Source organism: Myotis lucifugus, unplaced genomic scaffold (assembly GCF_000147115.1).
Source record: "Myotis lucifugus unplaced genomic scaffold, Myoluc2.0 scaffold_49, whole genome shotgun sequence".
Classification (NCBI taxonomy): Eukaryota; Metazoa; Chordata; class Mammalia; order Chiroptera; family Vespertilionidae; genus Myotis; species Myotis lucifugus.
The window spans coordinates 5,703,516-5,727,011 of NW_005871097.1; the positions used below are offsets into that span (position 1 = coordinate 5,703,516).

A 23,496-nucleotide genomic window follows, 5' to 3' on the forward strand; every position below is an offset into this window, starting at 1 on the left:
CAGATTTTGTTGCCAGATGAACTATACTAAGAAAGAAAGAAATAATCCTTGGTTTTAGAGTTTTTAGACTTCTGGAATGGTATGCTGAGAAACTGTAGAACTCAGTATCAGGTTGCTGGTGATATTTCATGTGAGAATTCCATGAGCAAGCAGGTTCTTGTCTGAAGGGGAGAAATAAAATCACTGAACTTGATTTATAGAATCATCTTCTGAGATCCTGAAACAATCTCTACCCACACGTAGTTCTAACTTTTTCTGTGCAGTGACTGAAATCAGGACCATTTGTGTCTGAAACCAGCCACAGAGACCTTGCATGTAGGAGAGAGAGTATAACGAATATAGTGCAGTCCTAGCTGGTTTTGCTCAGTGGATAGAGCGCCAGCCTGTGGACAGAAGGGTCCTGGCTTTGATTCTGGTCAAGGGCATGTACCTTGGTTGCAGGCTCCTCCCCGGGCCGTGCCCTGGTCAGGGCTTATGCAGGAGGCAACCAATCAATGTGTCTCTCTCACATTGTTGTTTCTCTCTGTCTTTCCCTCTCTCTTCCACTCTCTCTACAAATCAATGGAAAAATATCCTCGGGTAGGGATTAACAACAACAACAAAACAAATTTAAAAAGAATACAGTGCAGGCTCCGGAGTGAGGGGACTGAACCCAGCTATGTCTTCGCCTTCCCAGTTGCTTGGAGATTTTGTTGGCTTCTAAATCGATGCAGTTGCCATTCTGTACTTAGATTCCAAACCAGATGGTGTGAGAGAAAAAAATAGAGAGAATTCCATATGGCTCTTGTGTCTTTTTTTTTTTCAGAGTTCTCCATTTCTTTCGAGTGGGGGAGGGGAAGAAGAGGCTTTGATACAAACTGACCAGAAGATCTTTGCCAAAGGAAAATGCCTCTCCCACCTGTGCAGTTATTATAGTCAAGACCACCTCCCTCCAACCCCCAACTTCCTTATTCCCCTTTGGAAAAATCCAGTAGCTCCAGTTTCCTTTGCCTGATCTTTTCATGTGTGTTGTTGTTGTTTTTGGTGTAACTTCCCAGTAGAATTACATTTTTTAGGACTTGGATAGTTAATCCTTCACCATCTGTTGTTTTTTTCTTATTTTTTTCATTTTTTAAACTTTTTTTACTCAGGTAATACATTTTCTCTAGGCCTCCGGGAAATCAAAGGATGGATGGCCACATAGGCAACCCTGTGTGATGCTGCCTTAGGGGCCCAGGCCTGAGATGGCCATCTGAGATGGTAGCATTGGTAATAAAAGGAATAGTTAATGGACACCTGTGGGGAATACTTCAAGCTACTGTAGATTGTGTTACACAGGCTTCTGAGTATAGCATCAGAGAATTCAGATCCTCTGTTCCAAGTGTGGTCTTTGGGCCAGCAGAATTGGCATCACCTAGAATTTTATTACAAAGGCAGAGTCTCAGGCCCTGATCCCATCCTGCAGAATCAGAATCTGCATTTTAACAAGATTTCCAGATGGTTCCTATGAACATTACCATTTGAGACACACTAATTTAGAGGAAGGTCCAGAACAAGAAGAGAGAAGACAGGAAGGAATTGAAGTGAGTTTACCCTCGAGATCTAGACCTCTCTTTAGCGTTGGAAAAGACAGAATAGCTTAAGGTATTCATTCTGCTTTCCCTCTCTGCTTGTGGAGAGGCATGCATAAAAATAGCCATCATTAATGCACTGAGTCCTGGTTAGTTTGAAAGATAGTGACCTCTGGTTCTCTTGACTACTTGTCTGAAAGCTTGCGCATGCCTCCTCTTATTCCTTTGTTTAAAATCTTGGTGAAGGAGAGTGGGGAAGAGCAGTGAAAGTGGGAATGGTTTGTTTCCTTGTGGCAAAGAGAGGGTGAGGAGAAAGTAGTGGATGGGAACTTGGGAGAAATTCTTAAATGTCCCTCATCATGTTCTTTAATATAATCCTATGACGTGCCTTTAATGGATGTCATGGAGCTGTTTTCATCCATTGCTCAATTCAGTGTACTTTAGCAAGTTTTATTTTCTGTGATATGTAAAAGATGATTTATATTTTATTAACTGTAATATTGGGGGTCATTTTGTTAAGTGACTTTTCAAAATATGGGCCTCTAATGCCCTGAATCAGAATCACCAAGGATGCTGGTTAAACATTCAGATTCCCAGGCCCCACCCACCATTTTTTGGGGTGGATCCCAGGAATTGCTGTTTTAATAAGTTCCCCAGGCGATTCAGATGCACACTAAAGTCTGGCCACCACATAGAGGATCATAACCTTGGTTCAGTTCAAAATACTTTTCTGAAGAACAGAAACTTGAAATTCACAGGCAACTTGTATACATAGTTACTATCAAGATGTCCAAGTTGCCGAACCGGTTTGGCTCAGTGGATAGAGCGTCGGCCTGCGGACTCAGGGGTCCCGGGTTCGATTCCGGTCGAGGGCATGTACCTTGGTTGCGGGCGCATCCCCACTCGGGGGTGTGCAGGAGGCAGCTGATCGATGTCTCTCTCTCATCGATGTTTCTAGCTCTCTATCCCTCTCCCTTCTTCTCTGTAAAAAATCAATAAAATATATTTTAAAAAAAAAATAAAAAAAAATAAAAAACACTATTCTTTAAAAAAAAAAAAAAAAAAAATGTCCAAAGTCAAATCACCACATCCTTAGCAGATGGTGCTGTTGGATGTTTTAAATATATTTTTATTGATGAGAGAGAGAGAGAGGAGAGAGAGAGAGAGAGAGAGAGAGAGAGAGAGAGAGAGAAACATCAATGATAAGAGAGAATCATTGATCAGCTGCCTCCTGCACACCCCCTACTGGGGATCAAGCCCGCAACCCAGGCATGCGCCCTGACCAACATCTGAACCATGACCTTCTGGTTCATAGGTGGATGCTCAACCACTGAGCCATGCCAGCTGCGGTTGTTGCTATTGAATTTGAAGGAAACTCCTCTTGGTGTTTTTAGGTGATCATTGCATCTTGGTGTATCTAAAAAGAATGCAAAACTATTGTATTGTAGAGCTGTAGGCAAGCACCAATGTATTAATAATCTATTGTCATTTAACAAATTAATCTTAACCTTGGTGACTAGTAACAACAACATATATTATCTCGGTTTCTGTAGGTTGGAATCTGGGCTCAGCTTCTATGTCTCTGGGTCTCATCTGAAGGCCCAACCAGGGACTCATCCACTTCCCGGCTCACTGCTGCGGTTGTTGGCAGGGCTCGTTTCCTCACAGTCTGTTGTACTGAGGTCTCAGTGTCTCACTAGCTCCTGGCCCAAGACCTCCCTTGATACTTTGCCATCTGAGCTTTCCCACAGCTCCCTCATCACATGGCAGCTGGCTTCATGAGTGGGTAAGAGAGTATGCCCACAGGAAAGAGGATGCTAGAAGCAAGTCACTAGGTCCAGCCCACACTCGGAGAGGAATGACACAAAGGTGTGAATCTCAGGAGGCGGGATCATTGGGGTTGTCTCCGAAGGGTGCCTGCCACAAGCTGTGTGAACGTTTCCAAGTGGAAATGCATCCTTTGTGCCATAGAGCACTGTCTTCTCTCCTCATGACAGTAGCCCCTTCACTTACCTGTCACTGAGTGGGGGCTGCAGAATCCATGTCCTGTGGATTGTGCAGCCACGGGACATGTCACCCCACCCCACCCAGGTTAATGTGGATCCTACCTTGTGCAGCCAATCCTTAGTTCCCAAAAGGGATTCACAGCTTTTTACAATTACTAGTGTCTTTTATAAAAACCAAACTTAAAAAGTAGCTATTTTTTTCTAACTTTTTTTTCAAGTATGATTGACACTGGATATATTTAAAATGGCCTAGTTGATAAGTTTTGACATCGGTATGTGCCCGAGCAAGATGGTGACGTGTTCGTGAATCCCGAAGTTTCCCTGGTTCCCTCTGTAAGCCCTCCTCTCACCTATCCTCCCCAAGCAACCACTGATGTGCTTTCTGTCTCTCTGGATTAGTTTATGTTTTCTGGAAGACCCTTATGAAGACTTGTTCACATAAATTCTCTCACTGCTTCTTGTCAAACCATTTCCATAAAATGTTGTGTGACATTGAGTGCTTGGTAGCTCCGAGCTTTGTCTGATTTTCATCCTTCCTGCCTCCATTGAACACGCCCTGTATGCTTTGGAAAAAACCTCCAAAGGACCCATTCTGCTACCACCTACAGTGGAAGACTTTCGTTTGCACCCACTCCAATCCAGCCTACACCCCAGTCCCAGATTAACCTCTTAAAAGCATACCTTGGATCATGTCAACTCTCCTGTTCACAAACCTCTCTCTCCTCACTGCCGGCAAAATGAAGCCTGCAAAGGTGCAAGCTGGCTCGGAGGCCCCCCGCCACAGGAGAGCCCCACCTGCCTTTCTGGTTCCTACCCTGACACTGCCCTGGCATCCTTGATAAACTTGGCCACACCCTGAACTCCCCCCATGCATCCCTCAGTAGGTTGGCCCTGCTCTCCTTCCCCTGTACTTTTCCATCTGTCCTGACCATGGATCCTTCTGTTCTTCAAGGCCTGTCCACACTGCTGCCACCACACACCCTTTCCTTAGCTCTCATACTAGACCCAGGAAATCTGTCCCTACCTCACTCCCCATGCCCCTGAGTCATCTCTCTCTCTATTCTGCTTTAATGATTTCTTCTGTGTTTCTGTCCCTCGCCCCACTCCAGTGCCGATTCTTGGGGTAGCAAAACAGGGGCCCTGGCAATATAGGAACCACTTTCAAACGGTCATCTATGGGATTTTCTGTGTGAATCCAGGAAAACATAGATGCTGTCTCCCAGATGGTCAAGGAGGTTAAGTGCTACCAAAGCTTCATGATGCAGATAGTTCTCATATTTCTTGAATACCCTACAGATCTTTCTTAAAATCTGCGATATATAAACTTAGAGCTAGCTTCTCCTGCTCACCATTGGTTTCCCTGATTCTTTGCTCCCCCACTTCATTAGGCTAAGACACACACATGGTGTTTAGGAAAGCCAAAGCCAGTTCCCACAAAGGCAAAGGAAGAGGCTAAGAAGTGTCTGTTTCTTGAATTTGTTCATTCTCACCATGTGAATATATCTTTACTTTAATGTAATTGCTTATCATCTACTGCTCATGACATTTTGCAAATGTTAGAAGTAAATCTATTTTTTAATATATTTAATAGCTTTTAGGACAAGTTTTTTTAAAGATCTGCTGAAAAGCAATTGCCTTTACATTATTAAAAAACAGGTCCCTTTACACATTTAAAAGTAATTGAAGACCCCAAAAACTTTTGCTCATGTGGGTTATATCAATAAACATTTTCTGCATTAGAAATTATAAATGAAAAATTAACTGTGAAAGAATGAACTCATTATTTATTTAAAATAATAAACCATAATAAATCTGTTACATGTTAAACCATATTTAGGAAAGGTAACTATTTTCTAAAACTAAATAAAACTTCAGTGAGAAGAGTAGTAAGTACTGTTTTACATGTTTGCAAAGCTCCACTTTTTATACGTACTGTGTTCCATTCAAATCTGTTGCACTATCTTAGCTCCGTATTCAAGAATGATTTCATATCACACATGGGTCATTTGAAAAATATTGGTTTTCTGAGTTGTGTAGATCTTTCATTCTATCAAAAAAGTCACATTTGTTAATCTTACCACCAATTTTATCAAGAAGCCTTGTAAGGATTGGGACTCTGATATTTTCCCTGTGCCAGATGCAAGTTCTCCAAAATTGAATGTCTCTGGAACACTTGTTCTCCAACCTGGGTGCTCATTAAAATCACATGGGGAGCTTTGTTTTTAAAATCGCAAAACCTCTCATTGCTGAGTCCCACCCCCCGAAATTCTGATTTATTTGGTCTGGGGTGAAGTCTGGGCATCTGGGCTTTCAAATAGTCTCCAGATAATTCTACTGTGCAGCAAAACTTGAGAGCCTCTGCTCTGTGATATTTTCTAAGCCAACTAAAGTTTACTAAGCTCTTTTTAAAAATTTTTGTCATTATTTTTTTATCCTCACCTGAGGACATTCATTGATTTTTTATGGAGGGAAGAAAGGACGGAGGGGGGAGAGAAACATTGATGTGAGTGAAAAACATCACTCAGTTGCCTCCCACACACGTCCCAATGGGGATCAAACCCGCAACCTTTTGGTGCATGAGAGGATATGCCAGCCAACTGAGCCACACTAGCCGGGACTTAAGCTCTTCCTTTAAAAAAATTGTAGGTGTCTCAGACCAGGATTGTGCGTTATAACCTTAGAGCGGGGTTTCTCACCTGTGGCAATACTAACATTTTGCATCCTATCATTCTTTGTTGGGGGGAAGGGATTGCCCTATGCACTGTAGGTTGTTTAGCAGCATCCCTGGGCTCTATCCGCTAGGTGCCAGCAGTGCCCTCATAGTTGTGATGACCGAAAATGTCTTCCTACACACAGCCCAATGTCCCCAGGGAGGCAAAATCATCCCCAGTTGAAAACCACGGATCTAAATCCATATAGATTTTTGTTCATGCTGTCTCAGCACTAGTGACATTTGGGGTCAGATACTTGGGGGGGGCCGCCCTGTGCATTGTAAGTTTGGCAGCATCCCTGACCTTTAGTCACTGGAACAAGTAGCACCCCTCTCCCCCAATTGTGGGGACCCAAAATATCTCCAGACATTACAGAATGTCCCCTGGGGGCACAGTCACGCCCTGTTGAGAACCGCTGCTGACATTCACTTTTGCTTCTATTAAGTAGGATTCTCACCGCTTCCATTTTCCTGAGGCTGGTTGTTTGAAAGTTGCAAACCTTGGCTACTTCTCCTTTTCTTTTTAATGTCGTGGCTCATTAGGAATCAGTAAAGGAGCAAGGAAGGCCGTGCTTAGAGCATGGTGTGTGTGAGTGTGACATTCATTCCCTGGGGAAGAATGTGAGCCCTGTTCCCGCTGGCCCTCCTTCTGAGCCAGCGTTAACTCTGCAGCCAGGATCGCAGGCAACTCGGGGCAAATCACTGGGCCGTCATGAACCCACAGCCATGGCAACGGCCATCCGCAAGCCCGAGGACAAAACGTGTTTTATTCTGTTGTTCTGCACAAAAGGTTCTAGAGATACTGGAGACAAACTGGCCATTGAGAGTTAGAGGCATTGATGTGGATTTCTTTCTCCCTACTATGTGGTTTATATTTAAACGCTTAGGCTAACGCACACTGGACTTTTTGTGTAAATCAAAACCAAAAATTCAAAATTCTCTTTAGCCACCAAACCGGCTAAGTGAAGGCTTACAGCATTATTAACCTAAGAGGTTCTGGGGCTTTAGTGAGAGGCATTGAGAATTACAGCAAAATGTGCTTGAAGGCCTGGTATTGATTTTTATTTTTACTTGAGTAGATCTTAGTCATGAAAAAATGCTTTCCTTGCCTTTTCTGGTTCACGTTAACCAATGTTGTCCTTGCCGGTTTGAAGCTTGGGAAAACTTGAGTGTGGATTTATGGAGTATCCAAGAAAAGCATTGGCCTTCCTCAGCTAGCATGAACTTGAACAGTGTGGTGCTCGGCTGATGCTTGGCACCACCTCCACATTTCAAAACACCAGTCTTGCCTGTGACTTCTCACACTGGGGACAGCCTGAATCACAGATCCAGTTCCTTTGTCTGTATGGGCACTCTCAGCCCCATGGCGGGGTCGGGTGAGGGAATAAATCTGTTTTCTCAGACCTCATCTATGGTGTGGCTCTAAAGCATCTTTGTCAAAAATTCTGAGGTTAAGAGGACTTATTTGGCTCAGAAAAAGCACTCTAGTTGCACTCTTTTCAGGACAGCTGAACAACTTGAAACATTTTGTTTCCTCATTGCAGCCGCTGGAACTTGTCATTTGATTTGCTAGAGTTTTGGCCAAGCTCAGTGGGCCACCTCTTAAGGGGAAAACACCAAACACGGTTGAACACAACACAGGCACTTCAAACGGGCTCAGGACGCCACTCCTGAGACTGGGAAGATGGGACTGTTGACTAGCAATGGGCTTCTCAAACTTTCTTGTGTACACAAGTCACCTGAGGCAGAGGCTTGTTAAAATTCAGGTTCTGATTCTGCTGGTCTGGAGTGGGGCCTGAGATTCTGCATTTCTCCCAAGCTCCCTGCTGAAGCTGATACTGCTGGTCCAAGGACCACACTTTGCAAAACAAAGGGTCTAAAGCACTTTCAACTGACAAATGGTCCACTCGTATGTTTTCTTGATGTCTGAAAGTTTTCATTGCTGTCCAGTAGAAGCTGATGGCATCCATCTTTAGTTCTTCTGATCCATAGACCCACGGATCCAGTTGCCTACAAGAAATCCTCCCTTAAGACGACATCCAGTCACCTCAAACTCAACATGTCTAAAAGGAAACTCAACATCTTTGTCCTCAAAGCCTAGCCCTCTTCTGGCCAACCTAGCTAGGAGAACAATACAACATCTATCTGGTTATACAACATCTATCTGGTTAGACATTTACGAGTCATCTTTGGTTCTCACCAACCCATTCCCAACCCCATGATCAAATCCACACCAAGTTGTGCCCATTTGACATCTTAATCATCTCTCAGACCCCTTAATTTCCTCCACTGCCACCACATTTGCCCTGGTCCAAGCTCCTGTCACCTTTTGTGTGAACCATTATACTGGGTTCCTACTCACCTCCACTTCCACTTTGTTCCCATCGCATCAGCCTCAGTGATCTTTTGCAACCCCAGTCTGTTCCCTATGGTTACAAGAGCTCAATGGCTTCAAATGATTCTGAGGATAAGTCCAGAATCCTTAAGGTGCCTAAGACCCTAAGTGGTCTATCAGAAATAGATCCCTCCTATCTTCTTTGCCCCACTCTCTGTGTACTCTGTGTTCTGGCTTCTTTCATGCCCAGGAAAGCGCCCTGTTCTTTTCTACCATAGAGTTTTTGTTCCTTCTGTTCCTGAAATATCCTCCCTAACACATTCTGCTCTCCCTTTGCCTAAGTAACTGAAATTCATCCTTCATATTTAAACTCCAGAAGCCATCCATGGCTATCCCTCTGAAACCTAAGTGAGTCCCATAGTTTGCTCTCCTAGGACTTCTGAGCTTAGAACCATATGGTTAATGTCCATTTCCCCATAGACTATAAACTCCATTAGACTGTAGACCACACCTATCTTAGTCTACCATTGAGTCCCCAGTGCCCAGCAAAATGCTTGGGACATTGAAGACACTTGGTGAGCATTGAATGGTCACTAATTGAATGAAATGGAACAAGAGAATAGACAGCTGCTCCCTCCTTTTTAATGCTGTCATCTGCACCCATATCTGTTACTCCGCTTAAGTGACAGCTTCAATTAAACAAGACCTTTGAGACACCGCAATACCCAAAGTGATGATAACAGCAAGATTATGGGAAGAGTTTATCTTGAGTGAGGGCTGAGCTGTGCCTTTAGATGAACCTGCTATGCATCCAGCTGTATTGTTTCCTATACATTTTTCCCATGTTGCATTCCACAAGCCTCGACTCACACTGGCCAGCAAGGTCCATAAGAGTTTTATCTGTGAATGTGGAATGATGACCAATATGGTGACTGCTGTTCTATAGGAGCCAGAGCTCCTATAGCTGCAAATAAAACCATCTGCAGAGAGACTGATTCATTTACGTGATCCTCCAAATCCTTGAGTCCCTGATTTCCCCCGCTGTTATAAAATCAGACCCACAGCATGAGGTATATGGAGTCCTTGAGAGATATAAATTGGAGGGAAACTTTAACCTTGATGTAGTGTTGAAGTTGGGACTGAACAGCAGCATTCTTCTAACCCCGCTTGTCTTTCTGAGTCAAGGAGCAGCTGTGATATTTCCTTTGAAAGAAGCAGAATGCTATAACACTTTGGATGAAAGACCTTTGAAGTGGCAGCTGGATTGTGAAGGATGAGTTATATTGTTAAAGAGCAAGTGTGCTATGCCATAACACCTAACCTAACTCCAAATGATGAGAAAGGATATGGTTTATTTAAATATATAGTATACATATATAAAACAAAAATATTCAGGAATGAATAAGCCTTTTATCAGATCACTAGTATATGTCAATGTCACCATGTCAACTGTGTTCTGCATATGAGGTCTTTCTGTAGAAAGCCTTTCCTAATCCCTCCCCAATATGAATTTATTCCTTCCTGTCCTTCTCTCTCCCCTTTCCCACCCACCATCCACTGGCTCTCCAGCAGTCTGTATCTTATGCTGTACTATAAGAACATTATATGTCTGCTTTCAGCATTATTAGACTGATCTCCTTGAAGGCAAAAAAGACATCTGATTTCATAGTTTCCCCAGTGCCAAGCACAGTTCTTAGTACCCAGTAGGTCTTCAAAAACATGTTGAATTAATGAAACCCAAAGTAAAACTCAGTTAAAACCCAGGTCATGTTATAGAAAAACAAATATGTGACAGGTGAAACTCTATCTTCCAAAGCAGTGTTCTGCGATGATAGAATGTTCTCAATCTGCTCTGTCCGATAGGGCAGCTGCTAGCACATGTGGCTACTAGCATGTGAAATGTAGCTCATGGAACTGAATTTATTATTTTATTTTAAATAGCCACATGAGCTAGTGGCTACCATGTTGGACAGCAGAGCCTCCAGGCCACACATCTCTATGCAATATGGACCAGATATGACATTGTTAGCCAGGGAAGCAGGCATGCATCTTGTTACTTATATCATAGAGACTAGGAGTGGGGAGATTGTGAATGATACAACACACACAGGTCTATTGTTTTATGTACTAGAACACATCGAGGCTGGAGAAACCTGGTAATGTGGTGGGGTTAAGCAAATGCTAGTTTAAAATGGGATGCTCATCAAAATGGAAAAGCCTGTCTCCAGTGTTTTATGCTGGGTATCCACTTCCTGTCTACTGTAAAGACCATTTGGGGAAAAGAAATGTAGCTGGCTTCATGTGCTGCCTTGGAGTAATGAACTGCTCTTGACTGCTATTAGACCTCATAATGCATTCAGAGTTCGATTTCCCTGACAAGCCATTTACTTAAGGGTCTGGATAATATAAACAGGGACAGGAGGTCAGGGAGGTAGTGACATTATCCTGAGGCCAGCACTGCTCTACCAAAACATAAATGTCTCCGAACTGAAAATGGCAACTGGCTTTGCCCCTTGGGGAGGTCTCCATGGCCATCTCAAGTAAAAGTTTATTTTAAAAACGAATAGAAGTCTTATCCTTCTCAAGATGAAGAGTGAACTGTGGCTCTCTCTCCTTCATTTCACTTCATGGATGCTCATTTTGTCTTTTTTTTCCTTCTGTTCCTTTTCCTTCTTCAAGTACTTAAATGTCATCCACCAGTTCTGGGTTCTTATTCTGAACATGTGTGTCGAGGAAGGGGACAGATGGAAGCCGGGGAGGAGGAGGACTATGAATAAACTGCTTGTGCTGCTGGGCTGGGGGACATTTTTATTACAAAATTAAGGTAATTTCTGATATTGACATGAATGAAACCTGAGGGGATCCACTCAAGTGTGCCTTGGTGACTCTGTACTTCTAGGGACCAAAATACCTATCACCTTTCCAAAATGATCACGTTCATATTTTTCTGAATGCAGCAACAGTATAATTACTGTATTTGATTCTTCTGGTTCCCAGGACGTGAGGGCTCAGGCAAAGCCATTGGCTGCTACAGAAATAGAGGTACTTGGAACCCCAGAAGGTTGAGGTTGCGGGGAACTTGATGGTGGCTTTTCTTCGTAGAACTGCAGCTTCCCTGCTGTCCTCTCTTTTGACTGTTAGGGGAGTGATTGCTCCACCTCGTCACTTAAGCAGGTCCCCCCACCAACCCGGGTCAGTGGCGAAGCTCTAGAATTGTGACTTACTACATAATTATCTATCAGTTATCTAGCAAATTAAGCTACGTTCCCTCCTGGAGCCCTAGAGTCTTCTCCCACAGAATAGGAGATCATGACAACTGCCCCACTGGCCCTTGGGATGTTGCACTGTTAACTATAAGGTCTGAGAAGGAAGATGGAAAAGTAGAACCTTCTTTGCTAATGTGTGGTGTTCATGAAGACCAGAGCATCTTGCCCATAACAGATGCATTTCTCTCCTTTGGGTCTAGGTTGCTTCGAATGCTGCATCAAGTGTCTGGGAGGAGTCCCCTATGCCTCTCTGGTGGCCACCATCCTCTGCTTCTCCGGGGTGGCTTTGTTCTGTGGCTGTGGACATGTGGCTCTTGCAGGCACTGTGGCGATTCTTGAGCAACACTTCTCCACCAACATCAGGGACCATGCCGTGCTGAGTGATGTGTAAGTACCTGCTTCCCTTTAAAACTGTGTTTAAAACGCAACAACCCCATGATGTTTTCAGAAAGACGACAGGACGACAGTGTGCTCTCCTGGCAGAAAGCTGATGCTTTTCATGAAAGCTCGCTATATGCAGATAGAAGGTCCATGAGAGAAGGAAAAAAAGAAAGGGCCAAGAAGGCAGTGGGCGTTTGGGATCTCACTTGGGAATGGCAAGCTGCACACATAGGACATTCCACACACTGTAGCCTTGGACATGGGGGCCGGTGGCAGGGTGATGCTGCGGATCATCACGCCAGTTATCATGGTTCCCAAGTAAGAGGCGCCCTCCAGTGGTCTCATAAGAAACTACCATCCCTGGAATAATAGGAACCCTGTTGAGGACTGCCCTCTAATTCCACAGGCGCAGGACTTTTGACATTAATTCTTCAGGCAGAGGAACAAATCCCAAGATACCTCCCAATGCAGAAAAGGGAAAGTTTGGGGGAGTTGAGCCCCAAATCTCTGCCTCCCCATTCTGGAACCATTCTCAGTGGAGTTTCAACAACTGCCATGCAGATTCTCCTAACGGTGCAAGCCCCGAAGCAGTGCATTCATATACTTCATATACTTTCCCCATTGCCTCCAGTATTTTCTTTTTCCTTCCTTGACTTCCAAAGTCTCACAGTATTTAGGTGTCTTGTGATTATAAAAAAACTTCTCCACCAGACTGAAAAAGGCACGGGTGAATTTTTATGGATCAATAACGAAGTCATGTTGGAAGAATCCTTAGGGGATGTTATTCTTTTTTATCTGTTCACGAATGACATCCAAAGTAATGAGCAGGGGTAGGGGAGGTTATAAGGAAGATCAAACAGGATAAGGGACTTAATGAATACAACTGTGTGCAAAGAAGACCAAGAATATTTACCACGACCGACCCTGGGAAAGGTGTGCTGCTTTAATTAGCTAGTGAACTTGATGAGTGGCTCTCAGATTTCCAGGAATCCTTAAAAATTCCCCATGCCCATGCTTTGCTCCAGACCAATTAAGTCATAAGCTCTGGGGATAGTACCCAGGGACAAGTATTTCCTAAAGCTCCCCCGGTAGTTCCAAAGGGCAGCCAAAGGTTGAGGAACAGTCATCTGGGTCCCTGTCAGCTTTCATAGGACAAAATTAGTTGTAAATTAACTTTTTGTACCTTAACCTCTTGACCATTATCACTTATGTAGTGAGAATCTCAATGCAAAAAAAAAAATCTGCCCAAGTTATTTCTTAAGCCCTGAGTGCTTACTTAGGGGCCTTCTCAGAATAACATTAACCAGTAGGCCTGGTTGGGAGGCATTTGATATGGCAGAAAGAACATGCTCAATGCCTTTCTTATTTGCAAAATGAGGATTCTAACCCCCACAGCACAGGACTTGGGTAAGTATTACAAGATTACACCTGGACCTCTGCCCCTGACCGAAGGAAAAGTCTCTCTTGTTTGGGAAGGCTGTGCACCTCAACAGTGGGCCCACCTTGGAAAAAAGGCCCAGGATGCAGTGGGGTGGGCAGGGATGCCTGTCTGGAATGCCCACAAGCCCACTGCAGCCATGAGAGTGGCAGGAGATGCCACAGGACACCATCCTCATGTCCTCCCTCCAGAGGTTGAAAACGCTGTCTGTTTACCAGGCAGTGGATTTAAAACTTCAGGCTTTCCTCCTCCTTTCTGTAGAATCCAAATGATGCAGTATGTCATCTATGGAATTGCGTCCTTTTTCTTCTTGTATGGGATCATCCTGTTGGCAGAAGGCTTTTACACCACGAGTGCAGTGAAAGAACTTCACGGGGAGTTTAAAACCACCGCCTGTGGCCGATGCATCAGTGGAATGGTGAGTATGAATCTCAGATTGTCTGATGCACAGCCAGAGCCACACCTCTCTGTACTGTGTAGCTGAGAAAAGCTACGAGCTGAGAATGCAGGGAGAGTCCATGACACACATACAGGCACACCTCGGAGATGCAGTAGGCTTGGTTCCAGACCACCACAATGAAACGAGTCATAATCTTTCTGCTGCTGGAGGGTCTTTGCTTTCAGCTTGTAAAACACACAACATCTCTGAAATGCAATAAAACCGAGGTATGCCTGTAGTGTTCTTAATTTAGAGTTTGGAATTTGAAAATACCTTCAATATATTATTGATAATAAATTAAAATATATGGGGGAGGTAGTATTATATCAAACATTTCCCTTATCAAGGTATAGGTAATGAGGGTATTGAAGATTTTTCAAATATAAAGTTCCCACAATAAAAGGAGAAGACTTGGACATCGTCTCAATGCTCTCTTCATATCTTGAATGTGGATTGTGATCCTGAAGCCTTACACGTACTAGCCACTCAACCCCCTTAGAGTTTCCCTCTGGGATGAGCTCTTTATTACCTAGTCTTTAAAAAAATTATTGATTTCAGAGAGGGAGAGATAGAAACATCAATAATGAAAGAATCACTTATCAGCTGCCTCCTGCACACCTCCCACTAAGGATCGAGCCTACAACTGGGGCAGGTGCCCTGACCAGGAATAGAACCCTGACACTCTGGTTCATAGGCCGATGCTCAACCACTGAGCCACACCAGCCCTATAACCCAGTCTTCTAATGAGCTCTTTCTAAGCTCTGTTCTCCTCTAGATCAGAGGTCAGCAAAGCTTGTTTGCCCAGGGCCAGAATGCGATCAGTTCAGGCTCTGCCTGCGACTGTCATTAAGGACAGAACTCTGAATGCTAGAGGCCACCAGAACAGGAATGTCCCCACAGGCCCTCTCCACTGGGCACCGGCTATCCTGGGAGCCCTGACCGCTGTGGGAAAGGGAGGCTCACCAAGCAAAGAATCACCAGCCCCTTTTCAAGTCTTTGTGATGTATTAGAAAGCAAGTTTTCTTCTGAAGGGCAAGAAAAGAAAGCCGAGTCTGGAGTGGCCCACCCGTAAGCACTGGGGAGGGAGCCTGTGAAACTGCTGAACTCTGCTGCTTTGAATACTTTTAGAAATGCAAATGCTTCCCAAAGTGTAAATGCCCTTGAGATAAAATGCCTTGTTCCTGCAGTTTCCTGGGATGACCGACAGGAGGTGACCTGTCTTGAGCTGACCCCAGGCCAACCTGGCACGACCCAGGTATTTCCTGCAGTGTGGAAAGCTAGATGGAACCTTCACCTCTTCAGCAGCAGCCTGAAAAACTAAAAAGCCAAACTAGGATTCCGAACCTTCACCCACACACTCCGTGGGTGCACATTCTGAAAATATAAATACCCCAATGTGTTTGAAACAGCCTTTCAAAGTTCTCTGAAAACTGGTAGTCAAGGCAGGTTAAGAAGAAACTTAAAGCAATGTGATTATATTCTGTGTTGCAACGTGGGGGTGAACACAGTGATTTTGTCCTAAGCCAGGGCTTTGCTTGCAGAGTTGCTGTAAATCTTAAAGATAAAAACAACTCAGGGGAAATGAGAATTTGATCAGATTCACTGTGCATTAAACTTGTGTGCAAGGCTATTTTAAACTTTTAATACAGGTTCAAGATCTAATGCTTTTAGTAATTTCACAGGATCATGAAACTAGGGAGGTTGCTTTTGAGAAGGGATTTCTTGTATGACTATTATTCTATCCATCTATTATGTAAAAGAACTTAATTTGAGGGAAATTAATATGGTTATAATTCAAGTGGCCTGTGAAACCACCCAGACACTGTCCCATGGTGAGTACAGAATTCATGTTTAGGAAGAATGCCACATGGGAGGTCCTGTCACTAATTAGCTCTGTGATCTTGGACAAGGAAGATCATCTCTTGAAAATCTCTGGTCCTTGTTAGTTAAAAGGACTTTTAACTGGGCTTCGGTAGTAAACATTTTCCATACTCTCTCTCTGGAGAGCGTGACCACCCTGCCCCACCGGTCAGCCTTGATTCTCCCTTCCCTTGTCACTACTGTGGCAGACGGAGCTCTGAATTGAATGCATCCCACAGGTTCGATATCAAGTCAGAAATGCAGAATCATTCCTCCCAGGAGGTGCGCCTTGGCAGGTCCAGTGACAATTCTTTGTCCTTTTTGGCTTAGTTTGTCTTCCTCACCTATGTGCTGGGAGTGGCCTGGCTCGGTGTGTTTGGTTTCTCTGCGGTGCCTGTGTTTATGTTCTACAACATATGGTCAACTTGTGAAGTCATCAAGTCACCCCAGACCAACGGGACAGCCAGTGTGGAGCAGATCTGCGTGGATATCCGACAATACGGTACTTCCTTTTAATCCCCCGTTAATGTTTATGCTCTCATGTGTAAGTCTGCACCTTAATTATTACATGGGCCTCTTTTTAATCATCATGATCTCTTCCATACCTTTTCTATTAGAATGGAAAGATCATTAGGGTCTTAGTTTATAAAGGGTGCCATTTAAAATTTTGTTATATTTTCAAGAAAGTAGCAAACATTTTTTAATAATGAGAAGCTAATTCATAATGCAATTGAATAAAAAAGACGATGTCCACTATAAAAAGTTTACGTATTTTCAATATTCCAGTTTTGTATCATCTTACTTTCCATCCAAAACATTGCATGCCCTGTATAATCCAATTAATTTGTATGTCTGACTCTTCAAAGCAGGTTTTTTTTAAAATGACCAATTGCTTCAACTCCATCTATCCTGAAAAACACAACATAAAATCCAAATGTATTTTAAAGCCATGAGAACATATTCTGTAACAGCCGGCAGTTGGAAACAGGTTCAAACATGTTTTCAAATGAATGGGATCATCCCAATAGGCAGCTACGGTTGGTTCATTTTGACAAGCCACAGAAGGGGCCATTGCTGTGCCTGTCAATTAATTTGAGACTTGATTTCCCTGCTGAGTGAGAGAAGGCAACATCCCCTATGTACGGAGTTTAATTAGTGTTTCTAGCCAGGATGGCAGAAATCCTGTTCTTGGCAGAAACAACTAGGGGAAAACAGCTTTTCATTAGAACCGAAGAGGAAGTAACTGTTCTTTCAGAGCTTTGAGAGAGAGAGAGAGATGACTAGCATTTCATTTTTGTTGCTTGTTTTTCCCGTGTGACTTATCCTCAGCCTCTTACCTTATGATATAAATAGGAAATTTGTCTTAAATTGCCCATCAACCTAATAATCTCTTCTCATAAAGACCAAGGCTCAACCACACTTCTTTCTGATGGGTTGAAAACAGAGCCTAAAGTTGATTTTTAAAGTATTTGTAAATCAATGTCTAAATGTACTGGTAATCATCTTTTTAATCTGTATTTTAAATCACCGGTTCCACTGACAATTTAGGGACTCGTCATTTCCCATTCTTCTGAAGCATGAAGACTTATTTTTGGCCCACAGCAAGGATGGAGGAAATCAGGAATGTTTTAAAATCCTCCTTCCTTACCTCCTGGGGAAGTGTAAATTGAGCTGAGTTCAATATGTAAGCATGCACCTGCTCATTAATGGCAAAAAAGAGCAGCAGCCCCCAACGCACAATGTTGCTGCAGGGAGGAGTCCAGGTTACAGTGAGAAAGACCACAGACCGTGCTGGCCACACTCTGTGATGAAGGTCAGTGTTTTCAATCCCAAAGTATTTCCAAAACATTTGTAAAACACAATTAAAAAATGGTCCAGCCGGTATGGCTCAGTGCTTGAGAATCAACCTACGAAATGAGGAAGTCACTGTTCCATTCCAGGTCAGGGCACATGCCCTGGGTTGCAGGCTCGATCCCCACTAGGGGGCATGTAAGAGGCAGCCGATCAATGATTCTCTCTCATCATTGATGTTTCTATCTCTCTCCCTCTCCCTTCCTCTCTCTGAAATAAAATTAAAAAAAAACATAATAAAATGAATATAAAAGCAAAGACATACAAAATATAAGTCCAAATTATTTTTTTAATATATTTTATTGATTTTTTACAGAGAGAAAGGGAGAGAGATAGTTAGAAACATCGATGAGAGAGAAACATCGATCAGCTGCCTCCTGCACATCTCCTACTGGGGATGTGCCCGCAACCAAGGTACATGCCCTTGACCGGAATCGAACCTGGGACCCTTCAGTCCGCAGGCCGACGCTCTATCCACTGAGCCAAACCGGTTTCGGCGAGTCCAAATTATTTAACAAAAACAAATTACTCTGTCAAACTGCCATGAAACTTTCTGAGCACAGACTCTCAATTTCAGAACTTATCTCATGGCAAACCACTAACAAAGAGACTGAGTAACAAGGCCACAGACCAAGGAATCATGAGGAAATCAACTTGACCTCAGCATGATGAAATGCTTCATGAGGGGGGGGGGTCCTCCTGGAGCTGCTCAACTATGATTCATAGATACATAGGAGGGGAAAAAATCATTTTTTACAGATAGCAGCTCCACTAAACAAAGCATGATTTGTAGAAAAATAGTATCAGGTTAAGTCTCTTACAGACTAGTTGACTTTACTCATGCCCTATAGTCCAAATGGGACTTAATTATTCCAAAAGGCTGTTTTGCAGAGGGCAAGTGTGTTCATTGTTGCTGAAGAATATGACCTACAACTGCACTGTAATTGGCTTCCGAAGTGATGAGGACGGGAGAGCATGAAGCATTGTAGTTTGCCCTAACACCTAACTCTCTATTGGGACTCACTTCACAGGTATCATTCCTTGGAATGCTTTCCCAGGAAAAATATGCGGCTCCGCCCTAGAGAACATCTGCAACACCAACGAGGTAAACCACTCTCCTGTCAGAGGCTCACAGATGATCACAGCAAAACAGAGTCCATTCTCCTGGGGAGCAAAAGCAGGAGGGATGGCTCAAATGCTGTCAAGGAAAGACCTTTTTGCAGGCTTGTAAAGAGTGAACTGTATGTAATCAGTACTCAACCACTTTTGACCTAAAAGATGGCCCTTTCACTCAGTCCACCCTTTCAGTGAGGATCGTAGCAATCAGAAAGCTTTCTCTTTCTGCAACAATTTGTAAGTGACCCCAATCCTGATTTTTGAAAGTATAAAGAGACTCTTCTCTTTCACCTTCAGACAGTTTTTCAAATTAGAACATCTGTCACAGGACAAGTGTAAATTAATTTTCAGGGGAAAGTGTCCCCTGTATTTGTATGTAAGTCAAAATTTTATAAATCGTCACAGTCGGTCACTTATATTGCCAGAGTGACTGCTGTTATTTCTAGGGCACCCTTATTAATTGGCACTAAATCTTAACATTCTTTGCTTTAAAACCTCTGGCCCTAGAATATTCTTTAGGCATTGGTATATAAAACTCTTAAATGCACCAGTAGAAGCTTGCATGTATAAGAGAACCCTAATGTGCTTTTAGAAAGCAATCAGTTACTGAAATAATGAGCCCCTGCCGACCTGGCTGGTCAGTGTGTATATCCATAGTGTAGAATGGCTCAAGGCAGGGAATCCCAACCTTGGCTGCACATTGCAGTCATTGAGCAGCATTGTAATATACTGATAGCTGAGCCCCAGCCTCCAGACCAGTGGTTCTCCACCTTGGCTGCACATTAGAATCACCTGGGAATCTTTTTAAAATCCTGATTTCTGGGCCTCACCCTCCGGAAATTCTGTTTATTACTAATGTTGTGGCCCTACCCCTAACAGAGTGACAACACGTCCTACAGGAGGTGGAAAGCTACAGGAGAGGGCAGGGAACAATTTGTTATGGGGTGAGACTCTAGGGCCTTGGTCGGTAAACTGCAGCTCGCAAGCCACATGCGGCTCTTTGGGCCCTTCAGTGTGGCTCGTCCTAAGCCTTAGGAGTACCCTAATTAAGTTAATAACAATGTGCCTACCTATATAGTTTAAGTTTAAAAAATTTGGCTCTCAAAAGAAATTTCAATCGTTGTACTGTTGATATTTGGCTGTTGACTAATGAGTTTGCCGACCACTGCTCTAGGGCAGGGGTCCTCAAACTATGGCCCGCGGGCCACATGCAAATACAAATATTGTATTTGTTCCCATTTTTTTTACTTCAAAATAAGATATGTGCAGTGTGCATAGGAATTTGTTCATAATTTTTTTTAAACTATAGTCCGGCCCTCCAACCGTCTGAGGGACAGTGAACTGGCCCCCCTGTTTAAAAAGTTTGAGGACCCCTGATCTAGGGCATCAGAAAGTTTAAACACCCGCCAGGTGATTCCAACTGGGCTGGACTGGAACGCACACTTATACTCAGCCTTGCATAAACACTTAAAGATGATGCAGCATGTTGGAACAGGAGTAGCCCATTTCATTACACACGAAATGCTCATGTTGGTGCCTTCTTCTTTCCTAGTTCTACATGTCCTATCACCTGTTCATTGTGGCCTGTGCTGGAGCTGGTGCCACCGTCATTGCCCTGGTGAGTAAGGGCCTGAGGATTGGCCTGTTCTAGCTCCCCCTCCCAGCAGTCTCTATAACGACAGGTTTCCCTTCCAGGAAACACTTCTAGGACTGAAGGTGGGTTAAACTTCACCTGTGTAAACCTATCGCATGTCTAGATTGCAGGGTGTACTAGTTGGCTGTCCTGGCACTGATTGTAGGTAATGTAAATTGGATTCTGTGGAAAGAAGAAAGGGGACCAATACCTGGAACACCTGTTAACTAGGACGGGAACATTGCAATGTGGCTTATTCAGCCCTTACTTTCATGACTTCAATCATGGATAAATGGTCATGTGAGGAAATGTGCATATATACATACACACTTGTACCGTTGATCTTGTGCACAGAAGTTATGCTGAATAAAGTTTTCTCAACACCGAATTAACCAACACAGAGCCATTGCTCCTTGGGGGAATACAGGATTAGGTTTCTGCGAACCTCTGGTCACAACAGTTTTGTCAAACCAATGGAATACAGAAGCCTGCTTTGTGTGATTCTATTCAAAGACATGATTTACTAACACTGAACTCCCGGCCAACAGCACTATGCCTCATACCCAAATGAAGCTCAGTCAGTACATGTATCCTCTTCAGAAGGCACCTCACAACCTTCTTGCACTTAAAACCACTACACAGCACCTGGAACAGGGAACATTTAGAGTGAAACCACAAGAATGCAAAAAACATGGCACTAAACAGATTGACAAAAAGGACACTTGTGCTCAGACAGAGCTGGAACAAAAAGGCAGTGTCACCTCGGTTGACCTCCACTAGGAGACAAGACTTTTTCACCACTCTGCACATGTCCACGAATACCATGGAAGTGCTATGAGTGCTGATGTGGGGGTCACAAAGACATTTTAGTATGTAGGCAAACTCGAAAATATAGAATCTGTGAATAATGAGGATCAACTGTATAAACACAAACAGGAGTGTGTATGTATGTATGTGCACTGATATGTATTTTGGGAGGGCTTGATTTGTGATTTCAAGAAATCTAAGATTGGTGAAGCAAAAGGGGGACATCTCATCAGCTCAGAAATGAATCATTCCCAGGTTTTCCATCCCTGAAGTCATCCCTTCCCATGACAGCCCATGAAAAGAAAGCACCTGTTCACTCACAGTGTGACCCATTTTCTGGGCTGCCGCCAACTCTCTGGGCTTAACAGGCAGGAGAGGACCCATTGCTCCTGAGTAGACAGTTTTGGAAAGATGACGGGAAATAGAGCATTTAACTTCATCGGATGCTACTGACCCAGAACTGTATCTTGTCATTCTTTAAACACGTCCTAGTCTTTTTAATAAACATACCATGGGCAAAGCTGAAGACTGATGTGGTGTATGTGAAAGGAGAAAAGGTTTGTGTGCACTAGACGTGAGAATCGCCTGTGGTGGTTACAAATGGGAAAAAGAAACACCGTAGGCCGAGTTGGCACCCCACCCCACCCAAGTTTAGAAGTGTGGCACTGGCCCTCACTGCCTATATCTTACTGTCCTGTTTTGTTCTCTTCCACCAGCTGATCTACATGATGGCTACTACATATAACTATGCGGTTTTGAAGTTTAAGAGTCGGGAAGATTGCTGCACTAAATTCTAAGTTGCATGAGGCCCATAAGGAGCGTTAGAGAGCTGTACGATGTAGCATGAACATCACTGACACCCAGACTAAAGCAGAGTCTAGGCTTCTGCAGTTTCGCACCAGTAATTTGTAAATAGCTTTAGTCAACTCATTCTGCGTGGAAGGTTAATAAGATGACTTACCGTACGTGAATTACAAAATTATGAGATCTGGCTATTTCCACATTTTGAAAAGGATTCAGTTATGTACTGACATTGCTCAGCACCCATTAAAAATTAATTTTCTTGAACTTAAACTTTAAACAATATCTCTAAGTGAAGTATTAAAACTCTGAAACACCTGCATTTTCCGTTATTTTTACTAGCTCGATAACCAAGTTCAATGGCAAAAATGAACACAGTGCCGAAGATGAAATGGAAGAAAACTGTTTTGTCAGACTCCTTCTGAAAAATATTTTATAAATATATTTTAAATTTCATTAAAAATTTATGATTGCATGGTTCACTACCAAATAAATGCCCCTCAAGTAAGGTGAAAATTTGAAGTAAAATAAAGGCCACCCATTTGTTTTCTCTGAAAAAGGGATTTATGTGAGTTATTTTTTTAACATAACACAATCCTTCTTTTCAGAGCCCACAAAATTGATAACCCTAAGTTGTTGGTAAGTAGTAACTGATTCCTTAAAGCCAGTTCTCAAACTGCACGTAAGTTTTTAATTTTTTAATTTTATTTTAGAGAGAGGAAGGGACAAAGAAATAGAAAACATCAATGATGAGAGAGAATCATCGATTGGCTGCCTCCTGCACACCCCCTTTATTGGGGATCAAGCCCACAACCTGGGCATGTGCCCTTGACTGGGAACCAAACCGTGACCTCCTGGTTCATGGGTCGATGCTCAACCACTGAGCCACAGCAACCAGGCACTCGTAAGATTTTAATGGGAAGAGAAATTGTTCCTGGATCTGAAGGTCTCAAGTATGTTGAGAAGGAAATATAAGGAACTTGAGATGTAGATTTTGCAGGAAAGATGAGGAAAATACATGGGAAAAAGTGTTGACCACATCAACTGTAAAGAATGCCAATATGGATTTTTACATTTTTGAAATGAAATAATGGCAGTTACAAAATGGAAAATGTAGTTTTACTACTAAAAAATTGTTAACAGAGACTGCATGCTTTGCTTATAGTTCATAAGTTTGGTTTTGACATTTACTTAATTTTTCCATGTTAAATATGTAGCTCTTTATTACTTACTAAAAATAAACGTTGTTCAGACTTTTAGGCCTTTTGGGTAATTGATTTTTGTCCGATAGCAAAGATCTTTG

At 43.1% G+C, this 23,496-nt stretch overlaps 1 protein-coding gene across 5 annotated transcripts in view; it reads left to right on the forward strand.

The window, feature by feature from the left end:
* GPM6B (glycoprotein M6B) overlaps positions 1–23,496 on the forward strand; it is a 143,740-nt gene that overhangs the window by 117,821 nt on the left and 2,423 nt on the right. For 3 of the 5 annotated variants that reach the window (XM_014455736.2, XM_006088599.3, XM_006088597.3), the window contains 5 exons: positions 12,068–12,254; positions 13,948–14,104; positions 16,316–16,487; positions 18,868–18,941; positions 20,505–20,570. In XM_014455736.2, the coding sequence (XP_014311222.1) occupies positions 12,068–12,254; positions 13,948–14,104; positions 16,316–16,487; positions 18,868–18,941; positions 20,505–20,570 (656 nt within the window). Of the gene's footprint in view, positions 1–12,067; positions 12,255–13,947; positions 14,105–16,315; positions 16,488–18,867; positions 18,942–20,504; positions 20,571–22,108; positions 23,451–23,496 lie in introns of those variants that run through there. The other 2 variants (XM_006088598.3, XM_006088600.3) reach the window with 1 other exon arrangement.